The following is a 23945-nucleotide window of genomic DNA, read 5'->3' on the forward strand; positions in this document are numbered from 1 at the left end:
CACAGTCAAGAAGAAAAAAGAACATTTTAATACAGCACTGCAGAAAACTACGAGAGCAGAAGCACACTGTATGGCAGTAACTTCTGCTAGAGAAAGAAAAGAGTGTGTGTACAGATACATATACACACATGTATGGCATTGTACCTAAATAGCCGTCGGGCCGTTTTAACTGTCAATGTTACATAAATGGAGGGTAGTGGAAAGAAAAATGTTCAAAGTAACAGCAATTTGAGTAAGTGTGCTACAGGAAACTGAAAATGATCTCTCATGACTTTATACACACACAAATCAATCAAAAACTTATTCACAACATTTATACCTACAGGAACAAGAACCAAGTTTAATACTTGTGAAATGTATCTGACCGCTCGAACTGCACTGACTGGGTTTTCCTTCCTTAGTAAAAGCAGAGTCTACACTGAAAAGCTATACAGGGATTTCAACATTCACTTGAAATGTGGACATGTATTTGCTACCTACCTGAGACCGTCCAGGATTCTACTCCATAAGCAGCCAGCAATCAAGAGCTGTTACTGCTGCAGACTTTTCCAGTTTGCTCAAACAAACAAACCAAGCCCTACGGAATCATGTGGATTCATACATTTCATCATCTGCTACATTTTTAAGTAAAAAGAAAAGGCTAGATTCTACAAATCCAAACCTGTTTACTAAGCTAAGCTAAAAAGCCCAGATGTGATTAAAAATAGACTAAATATTTAGTTGCTATCTACTGTATTTTATGGTGGGCATACTTAACATCTAAAAAAATAAAGCTAAAAATCATGTATTTATGAATCTCAATACTTCAGTCATATAGTTAACTCTCCTCAAAGACTAACAACCAGACCACTTCACAAGTAACCTAAGTTGCTCGCAAAATTTAATGAATAAGATGCAAAGTAAAAAAAAAAAAAAAAAAAAAAAAAAAAAAACTTCACACCTTATAGGAATACAATGCTGGTTCCATAACAGTGCAACAACTGCAGCATATTTTGCATGCAGCACAAGATTTGCTACATTTAGTGGCACTTAAGTATTATGTGGTCAATACTGAAAGTAAGACAAGTTTCCCATCTGCACAAGCATAATCACATCATTATTTACCAGAGTTGCTAAGCTACAGCATTCCGAATGATCCCGACTCCGCTTTAATGCTTCACCACTAGCCTTAACGCGTGCCCGTGTCCTGCTCTACACCTTGCTCAGAAGTCACGGCTGCAGCCGCGTGTTCACGCGTTGCCGCCGCGCTCGCCCTGGCCTTCAGTCTGACCAGTCGTTCTCATCGAACTCGGAGTCGTCGTCGGAATCGCTGTACTCCACGGCGATGCGCCGCGACAGGATGGTGGCCACGTCGTTTCCTACGGGTTCGCGCTTCGCTTCTTGCTCGCGTTGCTCCTGCACCTTTTTGAGCTGAATTCCTGTAGAGACAGCTATAGTCAGACAAGGTTCTCCATACAAAAAAAACGCCATTCCATATTGTTAATCTTAGGTTCAAGCAATATACCCAGGAAGAAAAGAAGAAGCCAGTGAGTTGGCCTTCCTGACCAACAAAGAGTGGTAAAGAGAAACGGACAAAAAGAGGACTAAGTGCTTCTAGTCTTCTAAAACTACCAACAATAGTTAAAATATAAAATAGGTAAATAGTTAATCAGTGAAGACTGTACAAGTTCCTTTGATCTGAAGAAGGACTTTAAAACTGTGCCTGGAAACACTGTAAGAACATAACTAGAGTCAGGGACAACCATTAGTGCCTGACTAAGAATGGCTTTCAAAGCTACATCCACAGGGCTGAAATCAGGTTTTGGATAACACAGTTTTTCTGAAGAAACCAAAAATCCATGTACTTCTAAGGGGGACCCCATATAATGAACTTAAGTACTGTCTCATTTATGTTCACACAACCACTAAAATAAAGTATATTTAGCAAAGCTCCACATCTTGGATCAAGAGGCTTCAGACACAGGTCTGAAGTCAAGGTTGACAAGGGTTGCTACCCTGAAAAGCAGCACGTATTAGAGTATGTGTGCGGTACCTGTGGTTAACTAATTCTCACAATAATATCCTGCCTAGGATCTCTGGAAAACCCAGTCCTTACGCTGAAGAAAGGGCATTGCTCAACCCCGCCACGTGCTTACCCATACGAATGGCAGCAAGGAGATCGCTCCGTGCGTCGCTGATCGGCGGCTGCGCGGGCTCGTGTCGCTTCCCCTCGGCACCAACGTGCAATGGGGAGGAAGAGAGGGATGAAGCTGCAGCAGGGGGGCCTGGAGGAGGAGGAGGAGGGCCCGGGGGAGGAGGAGCTGTGACAACAAGCCCGCCAGGAGGAGGAGGATGAGGAGCGGTGTATGTGGAGCCAGGCACCAGTCCAGGGTGGGAAGGTGGCCCGGGGAGCTGGAGGGGACTAACGAAAGCAGTTTGTGCCGAGGGAATCATCGGGGGAGGAGGAGGAGGAGGAGGACCTGCAGGACTGTAATAATCCACCATCTGAGCTGGAAGCATCCTAGAGAGAAGAGAATAAAAAAAGAATCTGTTGCACTGAAAGTCTGGATTTACAGAATCACCATCTATCAAACCATTCTGCAACTTCAGCTAAAACAGAAATTGAAAGAAACTCAAATTGACAAGTTAAATACATACACAATTATAAACATTGAAACACCAAATATTGAGGTAATATATTGTGATTTAAGGCAGATGACATATTTAAGGACAACTGCTTTTTAGTCTTATGTATATATACCAAACCACTCCACAAACAAAGTAAGATTTATCTTACTATTCCTATTCAACTCAGTGTGCAGCCATATGTTACTGAACGTTATTGTGTGAGAATATTAAGCACAGCACCTATGATTAAGAAGGGAGCAATAAAACTACTAGACCATGAGGATCACTTCCACTGAACAAAGGGCTCTAGAATAAATGCTGAGAAATAATAAAAGACAGGCATGAAGGGAAATGGAAAGCAGGAAAAGAAGGATTTAGCTCAATATATCATTAATCTCATGGGCTACTTTAATCAAGTTTGTCAATTCAAATATTTAATTAAATTGATAAATTTGATTAATATTTCAAAGGAATAGGGAAGATCTGATTTACTTTGTAAAATGTCATTAACAGAATTGTTCAAAGGGATAAAGGAGAATTTGTATAAAAAATCTGAAATAGGTAAATAACTGTGTAAAGGAGACAGGGGTTACAGGGAAGATGCTAACGACATTCAGGGATACCCAGTGAATCATGATGTTCCTTGGGGCTAATCATTAGGATTTCTTTTATTATCTGGAAAATGTCTAGCTGGAAATAACCAAGAGAAAAAGCAGACTGGGACAGTCCATCACAGCATAACTGTGAATCACCTGCAGCGCAAAACCGTCCTGGAAAGGGTGAACGCTACCCCAGGGAGCACCATGTGAGGGTGGAAAAGCCTGGCCAGCCTAGCCCAGGCAACAATGGATACAACTGCACCAGGGTTATAACCTGAAAGTTTCAGCTGTTTAACCAAAAGCACAAGCTTGGCACAAGAATGAATAGGTACAGACTGCTTAGAAACAGAGTTAGGAGGGAAGAGAAATGATTTCTTCTTTTCAGAGGACTGACCAATGTTATGGAGCAAACTTTCCTTCAAAATTTCAGCGAAACATCTACGCAGTAATCTGACAAATTGTTAATGGAATTATGGAGATATCTGTGGCAGTAGGGAACTTGATTCAGTGTTTGAGGACATTCCTTCCTATCTCATTATAAGCTCCTTTCCCAAGGGATCCCAGGGATACAACACAGAGACTAGCACATCAATTACATTCAAAGATCCTTATTCTGCACCTTGTGCAGTTTGAAATATTATTCAATTAATTATGCTGTAACTACTCTTCATTATAAAGGAAAACTGTCCCTTTTTCAATATTACATTAGGAACCTTTAATATTTTATGAGCGTATTGATTTCACTACATTCAATACACAGTTCATGACTTCTGCTTTCACCAGTTCAGTTCATGCATAAAGATTATGATAAATTTCCTCTGTTCTCCTCAGTGAACTAACTAGAGGCATTAGCCATTTTTGTACCACGTATGCAAAACACATTTTGGTTTTTATGAAAAATATACATCCTTTTAGCTTGTCAAGGATGCACCGAGTAAGTCAGGAGCTGAGTTTTACCCATATTCTGCTGGCACCACGGGCACCGGGCCGTGCTGCGCGTCGGGAGGCTGCGGTGGAGGTGGAGGTGGCTGCTGAGGTCTGTTCAGGGTCGCGTGTCGCGCCGTGCTGGAGGCTGCTCTGTACTCGTGCTCATGGCTCTGCGCTGCTGCCACGTACTGAGGACCATCTCCTGCTCCATAGGAAGGCAGGGCCATCTGCTGATGGAGGGAATGATTCGGAGTGGCAGGATACGAATAATCTGTAACATCAGATGCATGGGACCTAAAATTAAATTGATGCAGAAAAACACATTATATGGGGGTGGCAGGATATTATCTAAATAGTCACCAGCAAAGCTAAGAATGGAATCATTTTTCTTACATGACTCCTTCATTATGAAGCACCTTTCCCCTGTCAGCCCATGGAAGACACAACAACAAAAGCAACAAAAAATCGTGGTTCAGTTTCATACAATGTGAAAATAAATTAGTCTGACAAACCAGCACTGGGGGACTAGATTCGAACGACTGCAATATCTTGGCATGTTAACTCTGCAGCAGAATGTCCTCTTATAGCATAAAATTTAAAAAGAAAAAAAAAAGCTTTCTCTGGGTTTTAGAGTTCTTTAGTAGTCACAAAGAAGCATGGGGGATGGTTTTGACAGACCTTTGTTTGAAATGATAATATTCATCAGGTTGGCTGTGAGTTAACAATGACAGCAGAAAAAATATAGCAACACTGCAAGCACTCACAGTTATGCAGGAGATTATATTTCACCAAAGCAGAGAGTACCAATTCCACCAAGGCAGAGAGAATCAATTTCCAAAGTTAGAAAATGCTTTTGATTTTGTTTGCACAAATAGTTTGTCGGCAAAGCTCGGAGAAATGGAGAAATGTAAATATTAGTTGAGCAGAGAGTTCATAAAGATACAAAGTCCAGGATGCTCTGTCAAATAAGCCCAAGAGAGGGAGCAAAAGGATCTCTTCATCCCATCACTGCACAAAGCTGTATTGTATTAGTGATGAACAATCGTGCAGCCTGGCTTTTAGTGAGCAGAGAAAACCGATGCACTTATCTGTGAGCCTGGAAGCAGGGCAAGCAACAAAAGCCAGGGCTTTGAGTAAAAAAAAATGACAAACCCTTTGGGCATTTTGTCCTCTTTCATGCTTCCTGCCTGCTCCATTTTCTTTGCGTCACTCATGAACTCAATGCCCATTTTCCTTCTCTCCCACTCTTCTTTTCTTGTTCTTACTTTTCGCACATTAATTTGCTGGTTTCTGTTTGGATTCAGCTTGTGTTTCTCTCTCTGAAGTGCAATAAGTATAACAAATACATTGTAAATTGCCACAATCTGGAAACTTTGATTTCAACCTTTAAAGTCATCCAACTAGGAGGAACAGGAACACAAAAGATCATGATATAACTACAGACGTTTCCTTAGGACCTTACTTAAAACACAATGCTCCGGCAGTAGCTGTCAGCATAAGAATGTCCCTGAAAACAAGTCTTGCTTCTACACACATCATGCTGCTCTTTAGGCTTTTTATAGCTTAGTTCCTACAATGAAGACTATACCAAGATAAAAATAGAAAATCTTTTTTCACTAGTCACAAATTAAAAGCTCTTGATGCATATAAAATACAGACTTCAGGGCTCAATTCCTGTAATTTAAAGTCCTTCAAATATATAAACCTTAGAAGTTTTATAATAGGTACAATATGTCTGTCAGACGATGAAATTCAGAGCCAACATATGATGCATCTTTACAATTTCTGCTTAATAAACTGTTACACGTTGCAAATATTATGGCTATCTGCAAATAAGCAAACACATTTTTGACACTGTCGCTTCAAAGTGACTATTTCCAGTAGTGGAGGAACCCTGGAAGCAAGATGTTAAGACCAGAAAAAGACTTGAAATACTTGAAAAGCAGAGCTCAGAGATGGAAAAAAAAATCCACATCAGGCATTTGGTAGCTGGACACCAATGTCATCTCAGCAGATCAGCTTTTGGAGACCAAACTTTGGAGACTGACAAAAAGGAGATTTGCATTAGAAAATACAGCTCACTAAGACAAAACGATGTTGAAGGATTTCAGACAGAGGATGAATCTGGACATAGTATTGAAACAGCAGTTGCAATTTTCTTTGAAGTTATTGCTTTAACTATGAGTGCTGTTCACAGAGACTGAAACATTAGTTAGAGAAAGCTCTGAGCAGATTTCTTCACTAATGTCAGCTGGACAGTACACTAACAATATCAGTCTATACTTCTGCAATAGCGGCTGTTTCCTCATCCTAACTATTCAGCAATTTAAATACAAACTCAAAACCTGTGAAACAGTTTTCCCCTAGATTCTGCTTATTCCTTACACTTCAGCTAGCAATTAACCATAACAGAAAAAAAAAGAATAAGAGGAGAAAGGCACTAGAGACTGGCTCTGCATACAGACTTGGATGTGTCGTGCACACCAAGATGGGGCATCCCCCACGGAGCACGGAGACCCTCCTGCACACTCGGGAGTGGACGATGGAGATCAGCCCTGTTGGGTGTCTCTGAGCAGAGGCTGCCACTCGGAGGGACCCGTTTCCAGCAGTAACGATGCACCTGGCTCAGCAGCTCCTGTCGTGGCCTAAGCAGACACTGACAAAGCAGAACTCCTCCAGCAGCCTGACTGCGCCCACCACCCGAGCGATCCCCGGTGCATTGCTTGTGCAAAAACACTTGAGGGTCCCAAAGATGCTAAATCCAGAAAATGATTATGTCATTGTTCACAGAAAAATATTTACTAAGCTATCAGCAGCCTAACACGTCACAAACCATACTTGAAAGAGTACTGATATTATCTAAGTAAAGACAGATTTAAATGCTACTGCAGTAGACTGTGGTGAAATAACTGTTAAATTATGATGACAGAATGCTCACCTGAGACAGAAGAAGAAAAAAATTGATTAATCACATAATTAATTAATTATATATGCTTTAAAAGAATTATGAAAAGAGCTGTAAAACATTTATCACATATTTTTCCACTATAACTGACATTCCCAACCTATAAAAATACCTAAATCTACTCAGTATTCCTGAATGTACAACTGCAGAGTAACACATGGCTTTATGGTACACAGACCTAGTATCTGGGGACAGGGATCCCTCGGAAGATGCTCCGTGGTACACACTCTGAGACAACCTGTTGTCAGGTCTAAGCTCTTTGTCATATGCCATCATATTCCACTCCTGGCGTCTGTTCCTGGCTTTTCTAACCTTTTTCACCTCACGAGTGGTGCCATCTATACGTTTTTGCTCCTGATGTTCAAACAAAAGAAATACAGCATGCAAAGAGAGAGAGAAAAAAAAAAAGAAAAAAAAAAGAAAGGAAAAAGCAGGTTAAAATGCAGTTAGAGCGCATGAAAATAAGACTAGGTTTACAGACGAAGACGAGTTTACATAATATTTTCTACACTAAAAAGGATTCCTTAAGCTATGAACTTCATTCAGAAGTAAGACTACTGCTTTGTCCTTTTTCTGCAAGATGTAGACACTAGTGTCATACTGATCGACTATTTATCCTCTATAGAGACAGAACTCACTGATTTTAAAAGTTAGGAAGCTTTATGCTATTTATTTAGACCGTCCTAAAGGGTTTTTAAGTTCTCCTGCAAACCAGTATTATGAGAATATGCTGAATTTGCTCAGGCCCTGGAAACACATAAAGGAAATGGTAACACCATCCCATTCATTTCAAATTCGGTGTGAAATGAGTTTCACTGTCCTAACTTTCCCTCCCTTCTTAGATCTGATAAACAAGCCCAATTCCTCCCTGCTGCTCCTCACTCTTGCTCCGTTATCTTATACAAAAGGCAAGACCCTAATGCTCTCTACAACTTGTCAGTAATATTTGGGTGACATATTACAGCTTGAGAGCGTCACAACAAATCAGTGGGTTTAGTTTTGAAATCTTTCAATCAAATGTCAGACCCAATGAATGTAAGTGTTTAATAATAATAATAATGACAATAATAATGGGATTCAGCACTTTCACACCTCTGAAATGTCTTCTGCACTCTCACCCAGACTATTCAGTACAAATAAATGATACTGATGCTGTTCTAACTCAAGAAGATATTTATGTGCTATTCCCTTCCACAATATTCACAAGTATCTTGAATTTTATGTTGGCTCTAGGACCCATACCTTACAATACCACTTAATAAATAGGTTAAAGATTTTTTTTGTATTAATAATTTATTAGACTTTTGACTGTTAGAAAGATATAGTTTCTAGAAAGAGAATTATATTCCTAGCTAGGAACTGCAGTCATATTCAATTGTACTGAACAAGTAGTCCAGCAAAAGGCCAATATTCAAGCTTTTCCTTGTTGAAACTTTACCTTCACAGTAAGGCATAATAGCTGGAAAGCCAAGCAGGTCCCACCAAAACAAGGACGAAAAAGGTATGTCCTATGGACAAATATGAACAGTTTCCCACAACTGATAAATAATACCAAAATAGCTTATTTGGCTTTACACTCCTAACAGCCTGCAGTGAATCAATTTTTGGTATGATCAGTGTCAAACAAGAGCCATTACCCTGGTTCTCAATTTCCACCTATTCATTCTTTCTCCTCCCCAAACTTCTTTTAGCATCTCCTTCCTCTGTGCTCAGGTTAGGTCGTGTTTTGCTGTCGCCTTTAATACCATTTCTTCATATCAAAGCTTTGGAATCGGAGGAGATTCCGAAGTTAGGAATCAGAGCAGAAGGGAAACAGATTCAGTCACTTTTATTTTCAATGTGTGAAGTGCAGCTAATTTCCATGGCTGAATATATGCATGCTAAGTGATTTACATCATCTTCACTCCATCACTGCAAAATTTAATTTAATTTCTGGCTTTTATCCTGGTCCATTTATTTAGATGTCATTACCTACTCATCATAGATTTGAGAGGAAAGTACTAATAATCCCTTATTAATTGAAAGCAGGCTTTAGCTTTTTTTCTCACAGATTACGAACTCCATCCTCTAAGATTCATTCAGAGCAAGTATTTCTTGTAAGTTTGCAGAAAAAGTAAATATCAGCCTTTCAACAAGGTACACTGCTCTTTGGAAGACAGTGATTTCAATATAACTATTGCACAATGGGGAGTCCTTATGGGACTGTTTATAGGAATCACCTATTAAGTGATTACTCTGTGTTTATGGGAAATAAATATATAACCTATATTTGTTATAGGTTACCTACAAAAACATGTAGGTATGCAAACAAATAAATATGTCCCTTTTATTTGAACCATACTTAACTGTACTTTTAAAATTTATTTTTAATCTACTTTTTAAAATTATTTTTAATCTATTTTTTGTTGTTGTTTAATATAAATACATCTCTAAAACATGTAATTTCTTCCAAAATAACGAAGCAGGCCTCATAGCAGCACAAAAAAAACAATAGAAAATGTCTCTAACAAACAGTTTTATCTTTTTGCAGTAACTTGCAGTATCTTTTATTAGCACTTGTATATTGCACAAATAATTTAATTACCTTGGAAAAGAAAAGCGACAGCTCTAGTTTTAAGCACCTAGGACAGTGACAACAGAGTCCTAGAGGAGCTGAAGACTTTAAAATTAACTAAGATTAGAAATAACTTTCTTAGGAAAGCTAGGAATAAAACATTTATTTCCTTATAACTGCCAGGTGATAGAAGCTGCAGTAGACAAATGGATGCTGTAAGTTAGGCTGGAAAAGAGGAACATCATTCAACTGTGGGCAGGAAACGATTTCAGGAAACACAGCAAACGGAGTTAGAGCCATCCAATGGTAAGTTAATTTTTACATTTGCACCAGGAGTTAGCAAATTATATTTAAAGCATCTTAATAAAGAGTAACAGGTAATAACAGAAAGTAGCTTCAGCAAGTATGTGCAATGCCTTCCAGAAACTCAAAGTGTGAGCCTAGTGCTTCCCTAACTTCCCTTAGACATTGACTTACTGAAAGGTTACCAGTGAAGAGCAGTGAAGACTATCCCATAATGTTTAAATTTACAGAAAATTAAAATCACCATGTTCTTTGGAGAAAATGTTCACCTAAAAGACTCAAATCAAAGAAAGTCTCTATCAAATTTCTCTGCTTAATATGACTACTGAAACAATAAATAAATGAGATAGTTAAAGGTGAGGGAATGAAACATCCCACATATTTCTCGTTGCTCAAGCAGTTACGGCAATGAGCAAAATGAAACCAGAAAACAGATCCTCTGAGGCAAGGAATATTCTTAACCTTCACAACCACACAAGAAGCTGAAGTTAAAACCCAGCTACATTTGGTCAGCTGAGCAGGACTGCATTTGGATGCCTAGTTTATATCATTCTAACCAATACAGATTACTTCCTCTGCACAATCTCTTAATAACTTGTGTATTTTGTGCTTCTCTAAAATAAAAATTGTTTGATGAATTGTCAGTTAGGAGATCCAAAATATAACCTCACCCCCCCACAAAAAACAAAGAACATAATGAATGCTCCAGAGTCATGACCAGTCAAGGCTATTATAAGGACAAGAAAAAAAGAAAATGAGAGTTCATTAAGCAACTAAGGGTGTCCATGAGATGTTTCATCCACCTCCTGCAGCTCTCGGAAGCTTCCAGATGAGAACATGCAAACTTGCACACAGCCTTGCAAGCCTACAAAGCTAAAACACATATTTCTACCTACCAGATAAAATCACACCAACCTACACAGATTTTGTTCTTTGCTATGTGGGGGGTTCACATTTAACCAGGCTTTATATGATTGGGGTTGAGAATATTTTTTGCCAAAGTGGTTTTATGAAAAACCTCTCTAACGCTATCATTTTTTTTCAAGTGAAACTTGTTTATAGAGGTGGTCTTTAAAAACCAGTTTTCCATTTTTTTCCTTAGCTCTTTTGCTTTGTAATATCAAACCAGAATGAAGCATTTAGCTCTTCAGATGTTCCTTTCTTTTTACCCTGTCCCTAGTGACAAGATCTCAATTTGAAAGTTAAAAAAATACTTGGGAGAAAAAAAAAGTTTGTAATTATCTAACTATACTTATTATTATATATATTATATATTTTTACACAGAGAAACAATTAATGAAATTAATACAGGAAAAACTAAACTGGAGAACAAAAGCTGGTTTAAAATTTGTCATAACTGTTTCCCAACTTTTGATTACATCTATGACATATGATACTGAGAATATAGTGGGATTGTAACTTTTGGGTACAATTTTGCACACAACTATATCAAAAAAGCAAGTGAATATTTCCTAATATTTTCCTTCATACTGAGTTTTTTTCTAATTAAAATAGATAATTAATTAATAGTTTACTCAGCTTTTTCAGCTCCATTTTGTACTTCAATACTGAAATACCTTTGTCAAAATGGAAATTTTAAAAACACGAATTCGCTAAATGCTTTGGTTAAACCAAATCTTTATGTTTTGCTTAAAAGTGCTCCAGCCAGAGTTTTGCCTAGCAACAGGAACAAGGAACAATTTTCACTTGATAAAATCACAATATTAAAGCTTCACCGGCATGTTCGGTATTTTGATTTCTAAGCAGGCATCATATACGTTAGCACATTTATATTTAGCATATATGACAAACTAAGCAACTCTCTTCTAATTCCTTTCAGCAACCTGTTCATCCTATTTGGAATCCTTTTATTTTTGCAACTTTTACTTCTCACTGCTCCCTTTTAGAAGGGCAGCTACCTGTCGGATTAGACAGGCAGTTGTTGCTTCATCAAGCTTTCCTTGCTTTCATCAAGCTTTCTCCTAGGATTATCTCCTAGAATCTTATGACCCTGTAATATTTGATAAAAAAAAATGGATACAGCAAAAAAGCTGCAGAAGTACACAGTAACTTTTTTTTTATTCAAAATTAAAATCTACTTTTAAAAGTATCTTGACAGCGTCAGAATAAATCTCTGATCAAACTGCTAAACAGACTGCAGAAGGACTAAAGATACTCTTTCTATAAAAAAGCATTTTTTTTGTCTATAGATATATATAAAAATATATATGTATATTTATATAAAAGAATATTTCTCCTGTAGTACATCTGCTCCTGTTGCTAAACTGTCTGTTATCTATTACTGTCAGGTTTAGAAAAGCAGGGTTACTGTAGAAGAATGAAAACTGCATCAAAAAACACATTGCTGAGTAAGTCCATGTTTTGTTACAGGAGCTGATGTTGCTGGATAAAAAAAATATGAAAATAAAGAAAACGGTAATTCAAATTCCTTTTTTTTTCCTTCTAAATCATATATGTTTTTTCTTTGAAGTAGAGTAGGACTATTTTGCTAAGTATTAATAAGCAGATATTGGCAAAGGATTACAGAAGTTATGTTGAAAGATAACTACAGTTATCCTAACATTCAATTTGCCAGCTCCTTAAAATAGACAGTATGAGCTATAAAAACTGAACCAACTATAAAATCTACAGCTATGTCTAAAGAGGAACTGCCTTTCCACACACATAAACTAAGCAATTTCTGTATAAACCTAGTAATTTTCCTGCCTGGACAATTGTACATGAAAGCATAAGACATGTATTTTCTATTATATTTTTGCTTTTACCTTCTGCCTCCTCTTCTCTTTTCGCTTATCTTCAGTATCTTGTAACATTTTTTCTTTCCAAAGATCAAAAAAATAGGAGGGATCAGTATAGAACTTCAATCCATCTTTCTTATCATCCCTGCAAATACAACAGAACACAAGCTAAGATTATACAAATTGCTATTTTTAAACTAACGAAGCTCATCTTTGAAGATCAATTAAGCTTAATCTTTTTGTACATGGCAAGTACTATATACCACTATATATCATTCTTGGTAATTAAAGTTTGCAGTTTGCTTAGCTTGTGGCAAAGATTTCAGGGCCAAGGGTTGCAATCCACTTCCTAAATGAGTGGCCTTCAGAATCCTGTTGGCTGTCGACGACGATTGACACGGATGATTTGGATATTGATTTCGATGTCGATTTTTACACAAATTTTGGTGGCAGCCAAACCCAAATCACCCAACATTGATGGAAATCCAACACACAGAGACCATGCAAGAGAGCAGGGTACAGAGAGCAGCTTCTGAGTGTTGGCTGCTCACACAGCCCTAAGCCTCTGATGCCGCTGATGCCAGATCTCTTTTCCACAAAGACCTGAGCTATCCAAGGGCTTCTCCTCCCACCCCTCCAGCTCTGGTCAGGCTATAGTTCAAGGTTAGTTTAAATTTAGTACTTACTTTACCATAATAGAGACAGAGCAAAGACAAACAATTTAAGTTCAATAGATCCAAAGGATGTATCAAGAAATATAATTTAAATAAGTATATCTCACTAGGGGATACCTAGTAAAACTGGAAAACACAATAAAGTGGGCTGCTGCTGTCATCCAGACACCTGTTAGGACATAACTGCACTGATAAACAACTTGTGTTAACTGGTCACATAAAACAAAACAAAACAAAATAAAATAAAATAAGTTTGGAAGGAGCAGGGACAAGGGAATATTTCAACTGTAAATTAAACAATTTTACATTCCAAGCAAAAGCTGCAGAAAAACACTCTGCAAACACATCCCTATATCATCCTAAAACATTTTACACGTAAGTTACTGCAAGTTAAGTCCACACTTTGCACAGATACCTCATGAGATAAATATCAGGCTTACTATTAAAGCCGTAACAAACGTTAATTATATTGTAACTATCTTCCTTAGTCTTGCAAACTAGTACCTCCCCAAATGTAAGAGACAAAGTGAAAACATATTCATAGCCTTAAGAAAGACAAGTAAAACTAATTTTACAAGCAATTATAAAATTTAACAGAAACCAGAAAGAGAAGTGCTGCTTGCTGCTGTTTTTAACACTAGTTAATAGCCAGGAAAAAGAAAGGTAAAGTGTAGGTGTTGGTGTGTGCATGCACGCAGCAGGAGGGAAGAAAAACGAACAAAATATGGCATTCAAGATAAATAAACCAAAGGCAGGGTTATTTATTATTAAATTTCTTTACACATTTCACATAATCACTGGCACCTGCCTTCAGCTCCTGTGCTGCCATGTAATATTATTATGCTGAAATATGATGACTTTTGTTAGACCGTAGGGTTAGGTGCAGCTTATGATTGTAAGTGTGATAATAACACTTGTTTTTATGAACAGAGAAATCACTGAAATATTCAACAAACCCAGTCTCCATAATTAATACAGCCTCTTCCCTTCTGCTGTTATCATTCTTCACGTACAACTAAGAGGTAAACAGCAAAGCAGAAGAATGTATGCAATTAATGTTTCCATACCTATAAGGTGAAAGAATATTCAGAGGAGGTGGTTTGTCACTCTGATTATAAATATCAGCCACTGGATTAGGAATACTGTTCTTTGAAACCACCTGCTGATCTTGAATTGTAGAACTCTTAAATGCTTTTTTCATGTTGATATCTTGCAACGATACTATTAGAAACAAAAACAGATTTATTTACATGATTTAGGTCAGAATTTTCATAAACGAAAAATAAAACGAAAAATATTTTCAGCAATATATTTAAAACCAAAATATTTAACTTTCATAATCATATTTAAGAACATCAGCACATATACATATGTAGAAAAAGAGAGGGTTCAATAACATATTTTTATTGTATTGTTCATGTACATGATTCTGCGACAAGCAATGCTGGTCTGTTCAATCTTTCTTCTCACGTGGAATATTTAAATTATTTTCCTTTGTTCCTCAGACTTTTAGCTAATCTTTCATTCATTTTTAATATAATTTTCCTGAAATGGAGTGATTATAGCCAAAGAAGATCCAGATAATGCTAATCACTGATTTAAAAGTGGCAGCAAGCACTTTCCATACTATCTTCCTCTCTTAGGTCAACAAAGAGCTAAAGTCTTCACTGGCTTGTCTACAATTTCTTAAACTGTTACAGCTTTTTGGAACACTCTAAGTCATAGAAGTAGTACAAACATTTTCCTCCCATATTCCCTACGTTACTGTTTTCTTTTTATATCTATTGATATTTCATCTAATACTACATCTAACTTGTCAAGTCTCAAGAACAAACTATAAGAATTCAGCATATTAACTGAACAATAAGAGGCAAGAAGTTAATGTACAGGTGATGGATAAAAGGAAAAGGCATCAAGTTTTATGTAGATCCTAGAAAATACCCTTCTAGCCTTCATCATGATGAAGGCTGAATCCCACGGAGACTATTCTCCCAAATATCTTTTACATTTGTGGTGAGGCCCTTGCAAAACCACTTAGATTCCTCAGCATCTTTAAAATGATTAAGAACTGGAAATAGCACTATTTTATTCCAAGTTCTCCTTTCCCGATCCAGTTTCTCTGAAATAGGAAAAAGACATTTTTGACAAATAATTTCTGACTATAAGTGACGAATAAGACAAACACAGGCAGTTTCTCAAGAGTATTTCTTTGCACTCTTATATTTTCATTTGAATGAATACATTCAAGAAAGCATAGATGCAACTTTTAAGGGGATTAAGAGTGTTTTACATGCCTTTGAGATCTTAATTTCAATTATTCGTTTTAAAAAATGTCAACTGCAGTATTGGTTATATGAATTTGCTAGGAATGTTGGAAATCATTGATGCAATTAAATCTAAAGTATTTTTTTTAATTGACCTAGCAAGTTACATTTTACTTAAATGACTAAGCTACCTAGAAATATAAATTCAGAATTACTGACAACCAACCTGCAATGAATTATTATTAACTTTTTAATTTCTAGAGCCAGATGGCTAATTAGATTTCCCATTGACAGTAAAGTCACATCAGTTTGTATATATAGCATGGAAATTTGAAAGGCAATTAGCAATATAGGAAAAATAACTGAGGTTAATTTAAAATAAGATCTTATGAAGGGACATAACTTCGTCCCTTCTTGCCTTTCCTCTTCCAAAAGATTGTTATTAATAACTCACTGAAATCTAGAAAATAACCAAGTTATTCCATATCACAATTGAGAGGCTAAAAACAACACACACACACACACACAAAATAAACCTCTACTGGGAATAGTATTTGTAGAAATTTCTGTTTCAAAGTCAGGAGGACTGACTTCACCCAGTTCAACACAGAACATGTCCAGTAGGGATTTCATCTGTTTTGCTCAAAGTCCTTTAAAACTTAAGCTGAACAGCAACTCAATAATAGCTTAGTTTCTGCTCCCATATAGCTCTTGGCATCTTTTCTAAGATGGCAAAAAAGGTGCTAATATCAGCCATATCACCAGTTAATAATTTTAAAAACAGGATAAAACAACCACCATGTAATGACGCTGAGTCAAAAACAAGCTAGAAAGGGAAAGGTAAATATTATATTACTAAATATTAGTAATAACAGAAATTGCAAATGTAATATATAAACTATATGTAAATTAAATATATTTAAAATAATATGATTAAATATTCATTGTAAATACTACCCCACTCTCCTGATTTAACAAACTTTTTTACTTTTTGACGATTTACTAAATGTCAGAAGATCTAATCTTCCGAAACAGAGAAGTTATCCAAACTTCACAAGTAACTTAGGCCTCAATACAAATTGCACATGCAAGCAAAGCTACACATTACAGCTTTTAAGGCAAAATGGAGATACATGTTTTACTTACCTAAATGAAGTCAGTACTTTCAAATTGTGACCTGACTTGAATTCTTTGTTTTTATCTCATATTTATGAAGTGAATGATCAAACACATCAGCAAAGGAGGATGTAGCAGAAATCCAAAGAAATGATGTTTCTGGCTAGAACCAACTACAGAATTTCAGCTAGTGCTGAGCAAACACCACATTTTCTTTAAGGAGAGGATTGTAACTGATCCAGTTAGTGATCCTGGAGAAATGCTACTAATATAGCTTGCTACCGTTTACCCTCAAAAATAATTTTAATATCTCAAACATTTTTTCTGAATTTCCGGTTTGTTTTTATTAAGGTCCTGATTTACTCACTTCTGACTTATTACATTTACAGGTTAAAAGTTTGTCCTGTAGAAAAGGTAACTTAATGACTTCTTGACGGCTTCTTGCGCTAACATTAAGTCAAAAGCAAAGACAGCTATAGGACCCAACAACATTTTTCTCAGTCTGCTACCATGATATTTCCCAACTCACCTTACTAAAAAAGCAAGATTAAGTATCAGCTCAGAATTACTTTGAAAAGAGAGATTGTTGTCTAATTAAATACTGTGGTCTAGTCAACATCACTTTTGGCACAAAGCTTTCATGCAATTACATACCCTCTTCTACTGTTGAATCCAGCTGGGTAACTTTGACAGCAAGGCGATCAATTCTGTCTTGAAGAGAATTTGCTCTAATGTAAAAGCTGTTGGCCTCATTAAACAACTCACCAAATATGTCTTCGGCATGTTTGCCTATAGAGAAAAATAGACAGTGAAATCCCTTTGTTGAAAACTCACGATACACAACAAATGACTCCAGTTTCATGAAGTTAAAATAAAACACACTACATAATGGATTATAACAACACAACCCTTCATTCAGCAAAATTTTGGGCAATAGATTCAGACAAAATTTCAACATATACCCTAAGTTTTGACTCAAAGGTATTTTCTTGAACATCTTGATTGGCCTACTACTTAAAAACAAGGAGGTTTTGAAATTTTAATCCTTCATTAGCAGGGCTGCTGCCAGCAGACATAAAACTATCATTAAAACCAACCTCAATGGCTAAAAAAGGCCCAAAGATACTGCTGTCTTTAGTAGCTTCTGAAGTTAATTCTGAAACCTAAACCCAAAAATCCATACTTGCTAAGATTTATGTAATAACAGGCATAAGGTCAACACGAAAATGAAGGTCAAGTGAAACAGGCAATAAAAAGGGAATCTAAATTCATTACTCCTTATTCACTCCTTCTTCTACTCTACCTAAACGTTGCTGCTTCTGACTAAGATCCCTCCCTCCACAACTGAACTACTTCCTGTAGCCAACATCCCTCTTACAATATCTACCTGCCTTTTGCTCTCCATGCAAAAGTAAAATCCTGCCTTCAGCATCTAACCAAGGACAAATTCTAAAACTCTGCCTATGAGTTGGACTTATCTTGGTATAAGAACTGTAAAACGCTGTGCCTGAAGAGCAGAAATGTAGGAGAGGGAAAATGAACTTCATCTGATATCTGGAACAATATGCAGTTTTCTTAACCACATAAATGACAGTTAATTCCAAAATAATAACATTTATGCTGAAATTTTAAATTGGGTCCTGCAATCAACCATAACACTTTAGATGAACAAGTACAGATATAATGAAAACTTTGGTCAAAATTGCATCCTTTGAACACTTGGTGATCATAATGCAAAGTAAAGTTTATCCACATTTCAAAATGTAACAAAATATTCCTCCATCTTGGATTATTTATTCGGTAAAAATATTAATTAAAAGAGCATCTGAAAACACTGTTTCTGAATTACGAGTGAACAAAAATGCAGTTTAAATTTAATTTGATTTTCTCACTTCAAAGTGGAGAACTTTTCCAGTAAGGGATTCTCCACTAAATGTAAAACCAAGCTGAGAAGTAATCCAAACAAGTGAGGTGCTTTGCTGCATGGAGGCTCTGATTTGCACGTACGTGGAAGGTGGAAGGGAGAGGAGTGCTGCCTATTTTCTCCCAGCCTCCCACCCCTCAAAAATCCCAGCCACTGACTGGGATTCGGTTATAATCCCTATTTGATTTAGCTGCTACGAACGAAGAGGCTTTTGTCTCCAAGCTAGAGGGCAAGTAAGCTCTTTAATTCCACAGCTAAATCCAGCAGGTATTGCATTTTTTCAGCCACCAATGTTCAGACCTCAACAAATCTTAATGGATTTTAGTTCACATTAATATATAGAGATCAGCATGTCCAGTCGAGGACAGTCACGATCTAGGATGTGCATGATCTAGGATCACGTAGTGTAGAAAGGTGCTTGCTGATTACCTTACAAAGGACAGAATAAGTAACTAAAGGTGCTTTGTGAATATACTTCTTTAAATATTGTTTTTGATTTGTTTGTTTTTTAAGTGAAAGACAGAGAGTTAGTTTCCTGTCAGTCGAAGAGGCAATGGCACGGGTACAGCCACACTATTCACATTAACAGGAGCATTTCAATTTTAGAAAAAAATAATGCATCTCCAGGGTTCTCCATATTATTACCTTTTAAATTAGATTTTTAACAATGCAAAAACAAGCAGAAAAACTATTTTAAGTCCATTTTAAGATCTTATCTTTCAACTTATGGAATGACTGTGTAGGATAGTGCCTGCCTCAACCCCTGCCCCCAGTAGGTTCTGATGTCAATTAACAGCAACGCAGCTATCTGGCACTTCCACAGACCCCCTTCATGGGAGTCTGCACCTGATTGCTTGCAAAATCCATTCCAAACATTGAGACACATTTCCAGAGACAGCATTTCACAAATAATTGAAATCATAATAGTGCTTCTCAAGTAAATACACGGAACATCACTTGCAACACCACTTACAGCATCCCTAGCAGAGACTAGACACAATCTGAACTAATTACAATTGATTTCCACATACTGCACAAAAAGATCTGCATTAATGCACTGAATATATTGCCCCAAAGCTATCTTTAGGCAACAGTCAAAACACTCAGTGCTGTAACAGAAAAGAAATCAAACAATGGGTCTGTTTATTTTTCCTGAAGATCAGAAACCCAAGCGTGTTTCTTTGGCTCTCTTCTTTTAGCATATTTGAGTCCTAAAAGCACAGCATTCCTTTGCACTGGCTAAGGATCCTGGCACAGCACAAGTACACGGAGGAAGAATTTAAACTTACAGAAAGATTTACAATGCATTGAAAGGGCTATAGTTTTTCTTGACATGAACATGCATTATGGAAGCTAAAAGGCCAGCAATGCCCAGAGATGGCTCTAGAACTGCCCACGAGTGATTCCGTGGTGCATTCCCACTTTCCTTGGGATCCACAACCCGGTTCTGAATGGCCCCACAGAGCCAGCTGGGGTTTGGGAAGCTGGAATACATCCAGGACATGACCATTGCATCAAAATACAGAGCAGGAAACAGTAGAGCATTCCAACCACCCCACTGTAACTGGATTGGTGAGCATTAAAATCATGCTGCAGGATTCGTGTTTGTTTGCTTGTTAAATCATCAGCAAAAGCTGTGGGCTGTTACCAACCAGGTCTTGGTTATTACATACCTCAGAGTATGGTAATGTACAGGCTGAAATCAGTTTAGGAAAGAACCAACAGAGGAATTCATTCACAGCTTTTAAAAAACAAATTTCAAAGATAATCAGATGATTATTACCTTTTTCATACATACACACACACACATATGTATATCCAAAACTCAGGAATATGGTCTCATAGATCCTGTTGCAGGGACCATATTTTACTCAGTTAGGGACTCACTGCCATCACACTGAATGCCAGTGTCAGAAGTTAGGGGGTATTTGTGGAAGCCATCACTCCAAAGCTTTTCCTCCACGAGCGTGTTCAGTGTGTACAGCAGCACCATGCTTAGGAGCAAGGGATGCAAAAGCCCCCAGGCTCCCCACACCGCAGAGTCCCTCCTTCCAAGCAGAGGTAAAGCCCCGGTTAATCCTTCGCACTATATAAAAGGGGGGCAGGTCTGCACAATGTCATACAGCTCCCTGCTCACGCTGCCTGTGCTACAAGCCAGCTGGCTGCGAGCAAACCCAAATCTGAAGACATGGCCAAAAATAAAAACCCAATGACAGCACTTTGCGTTTGGAAAGGAACTTGCTCGTGTCTCCTGAAAAGAGAGCAGAGAGAAGCAAGCCAAATTTGTATGCAGCAATCAGGTCTGCCACTTTCCCAAACCACAGCAGACCTAGGACGCAACATTAAAAACCCGTGCGTCTGCGAGGCAGAGCTGGCCCTGCTGTCCGTGCCTCCAGCTGGGAACACCAGCCAGCTCGGATGCTCCCAGCAGGACACAGGACATGAGCACTGGCGTCCAGTTGGCTCCAAGCACAGGGAAAACAGGGTCATCTGCAAAACCTGGGCAAACACGTCAGCTTCTACTGATAGACTACAGCCTGCTGGCAGACTTCATTCATAAGTAAAAACCACCCATAGAAACGTTCAAACCAAGGACACATCTTTTATTTGCACAGATCTTCCACTTGGCACTAACACAGTATGTCAGGGTTGTCTGAAGAGACTTCTGATGAGCTGTGAAATCTGCTACAGGAAAATAGGAGGACATAAATTGGGTGAATAGCCAGTTCCTCAGCCACAGGCATAAGAGGATTTGAATACACAGCTAGGGCACATATTTGCCCCAAGGCCCAACCTGGAGAAAGAAGAGATGGGCATTCCTAGCAGATTTAACAGGGTAAAAAAAAAAACAAGGGTGTATCCATACTTCGGTAAATGTTATAAAATATTAAAAAGAGGTTTTATCATATATTCCTGGCTGAATGTGAAGAGGAGATATTAGTGATGCTTCTCAGAGCTTCCTGAAGCTTGAAGGAGGATGTCAGCATTGAGCAACTGACTGATAAGATGGCACAGAGCCATATACAGCAACCATCTAATCTTTATTAATCTTTAGATTCCAAATTACTAACTCAAGAAAGATCTGAGATACACTTGGAAACTTCTCTGAGAATTCAGCTGAGTATCTAGCAGTAATCAAAAATCAAAGTTTTGTAAGCTCCAACTAATGACAAAACAGAAAATGACACTGTGACACATTTTGATTATGATGCAAAGTCCTCAAGACTCCACCTCAATAAAAAAAAAAAAAAAAAAAACTTTAAAGATCCAATGCAGAAATAGCTATGAGCAGAAATACCAAGTGGTTTCTAGTCAAAAAAAAAAGAAGTTAATAGATCACGAAAATTCAGCTTGGAAGAGATATCACTAGTAGGACATAGTAATACTTTATAAAATCGCAGATATTATGGAGAACTGCAAAAGAAAACTACCTTTCATTGCTTCTCATACACAAGAACTAGAAGGAATCAAAAGGAAGCAACAGAAAAACATTTGGTGACACTCTGCCACACTGGCCACCAGCACAGACCGCGATGGCTGCCTGTTCAGCACTCTCTAAGGAAATCTCCTTTCTTATTCACTGAGAAATACCATTTTTCTTTTCCAAACATCCAAGGCCCAATCTAGACTACTAGTTGCTCAATCTACTGAAACATGTACCACTGAGGTTGTTCTGCAAGGAGCCCTGCAATGGCAAAGGCCACTGATACCAACAGCATCACAGATGATGAAGTGGCCACCATAGTGGTTTCTATAACCAGTAAAACCTCATATATTGCCAAAAATGAGAGCCACAGCAGGAGCTGGCGCTGTGCAGTGTCTTTTCAGGCGAACCACTATGCTAACAGCTAAGTTTTGTCTATTTTTTTTCAGCAGGAATAGTAATTTAATCTCCGCCACTCTAGCTACTGCTTTTTTCCTTAAAATTGAAAATAAGTAATTATCTTTGAGACTTTTATCCCTCTTTTAAAGGTGGCTGAAGCTGGTCACTGATATACAGAGCTGTTGCAGGAGATTTGTCTCCCCAAAACTGAGGAAAAAACACACTCTTCAACACCAGACAATTTTGGCATCCCCTCTGATGTTAACGAAAGGACCAAATTGGTTTAGATCGGTTCAGTGCCGTGGCATTAGGGCACTTCCATAATAACATCTCTTTCTACCACAGGCCACCTTATGAAAAAACCTTCTGAGTATACCACACTTTTTCTTTTACTTAACAAAAGCATAGAAATAGACTACACTGCTCAAGACTAGCCTCTAATAAATAACTTTTAATACCTTGGTGCTCATCATTCAAGCTACTTGCATAGAAAACTCAACTGCCCTACTAAATCCACTTTGATGTATATGCTTAATTTGATTCATATTACTGGGTCACATATATATGAAGAAAAGGACCAAGAAATCCTAACATCTTAAGACAAACTAAGTTATTTCAGTCAAATTGTCATTTTACACCAAAAGGCTGAAGAGCTTGACTCATCTCCTACTGAAAGGCAAGAACCCACCTCTCAAGTGCCAACCATGGTTCCTGCACCCACTACTCTCACCTGAGGAAAAACATGGAGGTTTTGTGTGTCACAGTTTCAATCCCCATGAATCTAAAAGGACCTCTGCTTGTTTAAACCACCAAATATAGAAGAGCACAAAAGCAATGAAATACCATTATATTAGCATGTTACATAAGTGGCAGTGTTCTGTATCATATTTTGTCTGTTAAAAAACAGCCCTATCAAAGCCCTCCCTTGCGGAGTTCTTCCTAACTGAGCAAGCACTGGCAGGGAGCTGCAGGTACTCACTGAGGCTGCTGAGCTGGCGTATGATGGCAGCCAGGGTGCTGTTGGTCACACATTCCAGCTCGCTGGTGATTCCCTCGGGCAGGGCTCCTCGGCACAGGTGCCGCGGCTCGATGTTCCTTTTCACCAAAGGCATGGCTCACAACCTGCAATTTAGAGAAAAACGGGTGTTATATTTACAACAGCAGAAATGAGAACTATACCTCTGCACAAAACACATGCTTTTATTTGCTGGAAATCTGTATTTTCAAGCATTGCATTACCCCGTTTTTAACCAAACTCTGACCAACAACCCTTGCATGACAGGCCCGTAACTACGTCAGGTCCCAACCGATCCATGCTCTGAGGAGTTTTCCACCCAAATGGTAACCCATGAGACAAATAAGGGGCTATCAACTAACCAAGAGGATGGAGAAGAGAGAAACAAGTTACAAACTCAGTATCGCACAAATAA

The 23945-nt window shown here is 37.9% G+C and overlaps 1 protein-coding gene across 2 annotated transcripts; it reads right to left on the reverse strand.

The window, feature by feature from the left end:
* Positions 1-1253: 1253 nt before the first annotated feature.
* Positions 1254-23632, reverse strand: WASF3 (WASP family member 3). Of its 2 annotated transcripts, none has more exons than XM_010212036.2 (8): positions 23495-23632; positions 17423-17557; positions 14456-14609; positions 12742-12859; positions 5286-5452; positions 4164-4427; positions 2136-2500; positions 1254-1418 (listed from the first exon to the last, which is right to left on the reverse strand). In XM_010212036.2, the coding sequence occupies exons 1-8, from the start codon at positions 23625-23627 to the stop codon at positions 1261-1263; spliced, it is 1494 nt and encodes a 497-aa protein (XP_010210338.1). In that variant the 5' UTR covers positions 23628-23632; the 3' UTR covers positions 1254-1260. The 2 variants fall into 2 exon arrangements, with proteins under 2 accessions (XP_010210338.1, XP_010210337.1); XM_010212035.2 differs by lacking the exon at positions 5286-5452 and adding an exon at positions 7277-7452.
* Between the last annotated feature and the right edge of the window lie 313 nt (positions 23633-23945).

The sequence above is a fragment of the Tinamus guttatus genome, unplaced genomic scaffold (assembly GCF_059628265.1).
Source record: "Tinamus guttatus ecotype Peru unplaced genomic scaffold, ASM5962826v1 Tinamus_guttatus_pri_ptg000150l, whole genome shotgun sequence".
Classification (NCBI taxonomy): Eukaryota; Metazoa; Chordata; class Aves; order Tinamiformes; family Tinamidae; genus Tinamus; species Tinamus guttatus.

Excerpts from the sequence above, each read along its gene's own strand:
- WASF3 (XM_010212035.2), bottom strand. The coding sequence starts at position 23,627 with ATGCCTTTGGTGAAAAGGAACATCGAGCCGCGGCACCTGTGCCGAGGA. Across the intron at positions 14,610-17,422 it reads GGATTCAACAGTAGAAGAGG|TATCGTTGCAAGATATCAAC; the intron begins GTATGTAATTGC and ends TGTTTCTAATAG. Across the intron at positions 4,428-7,276 it reads TCCCTGTCCCCAGATACTAG|GTCCCATGCATCTGATGTTA; the intron begins GTCTGTGTACCA and ends ATTTAATTTTAG.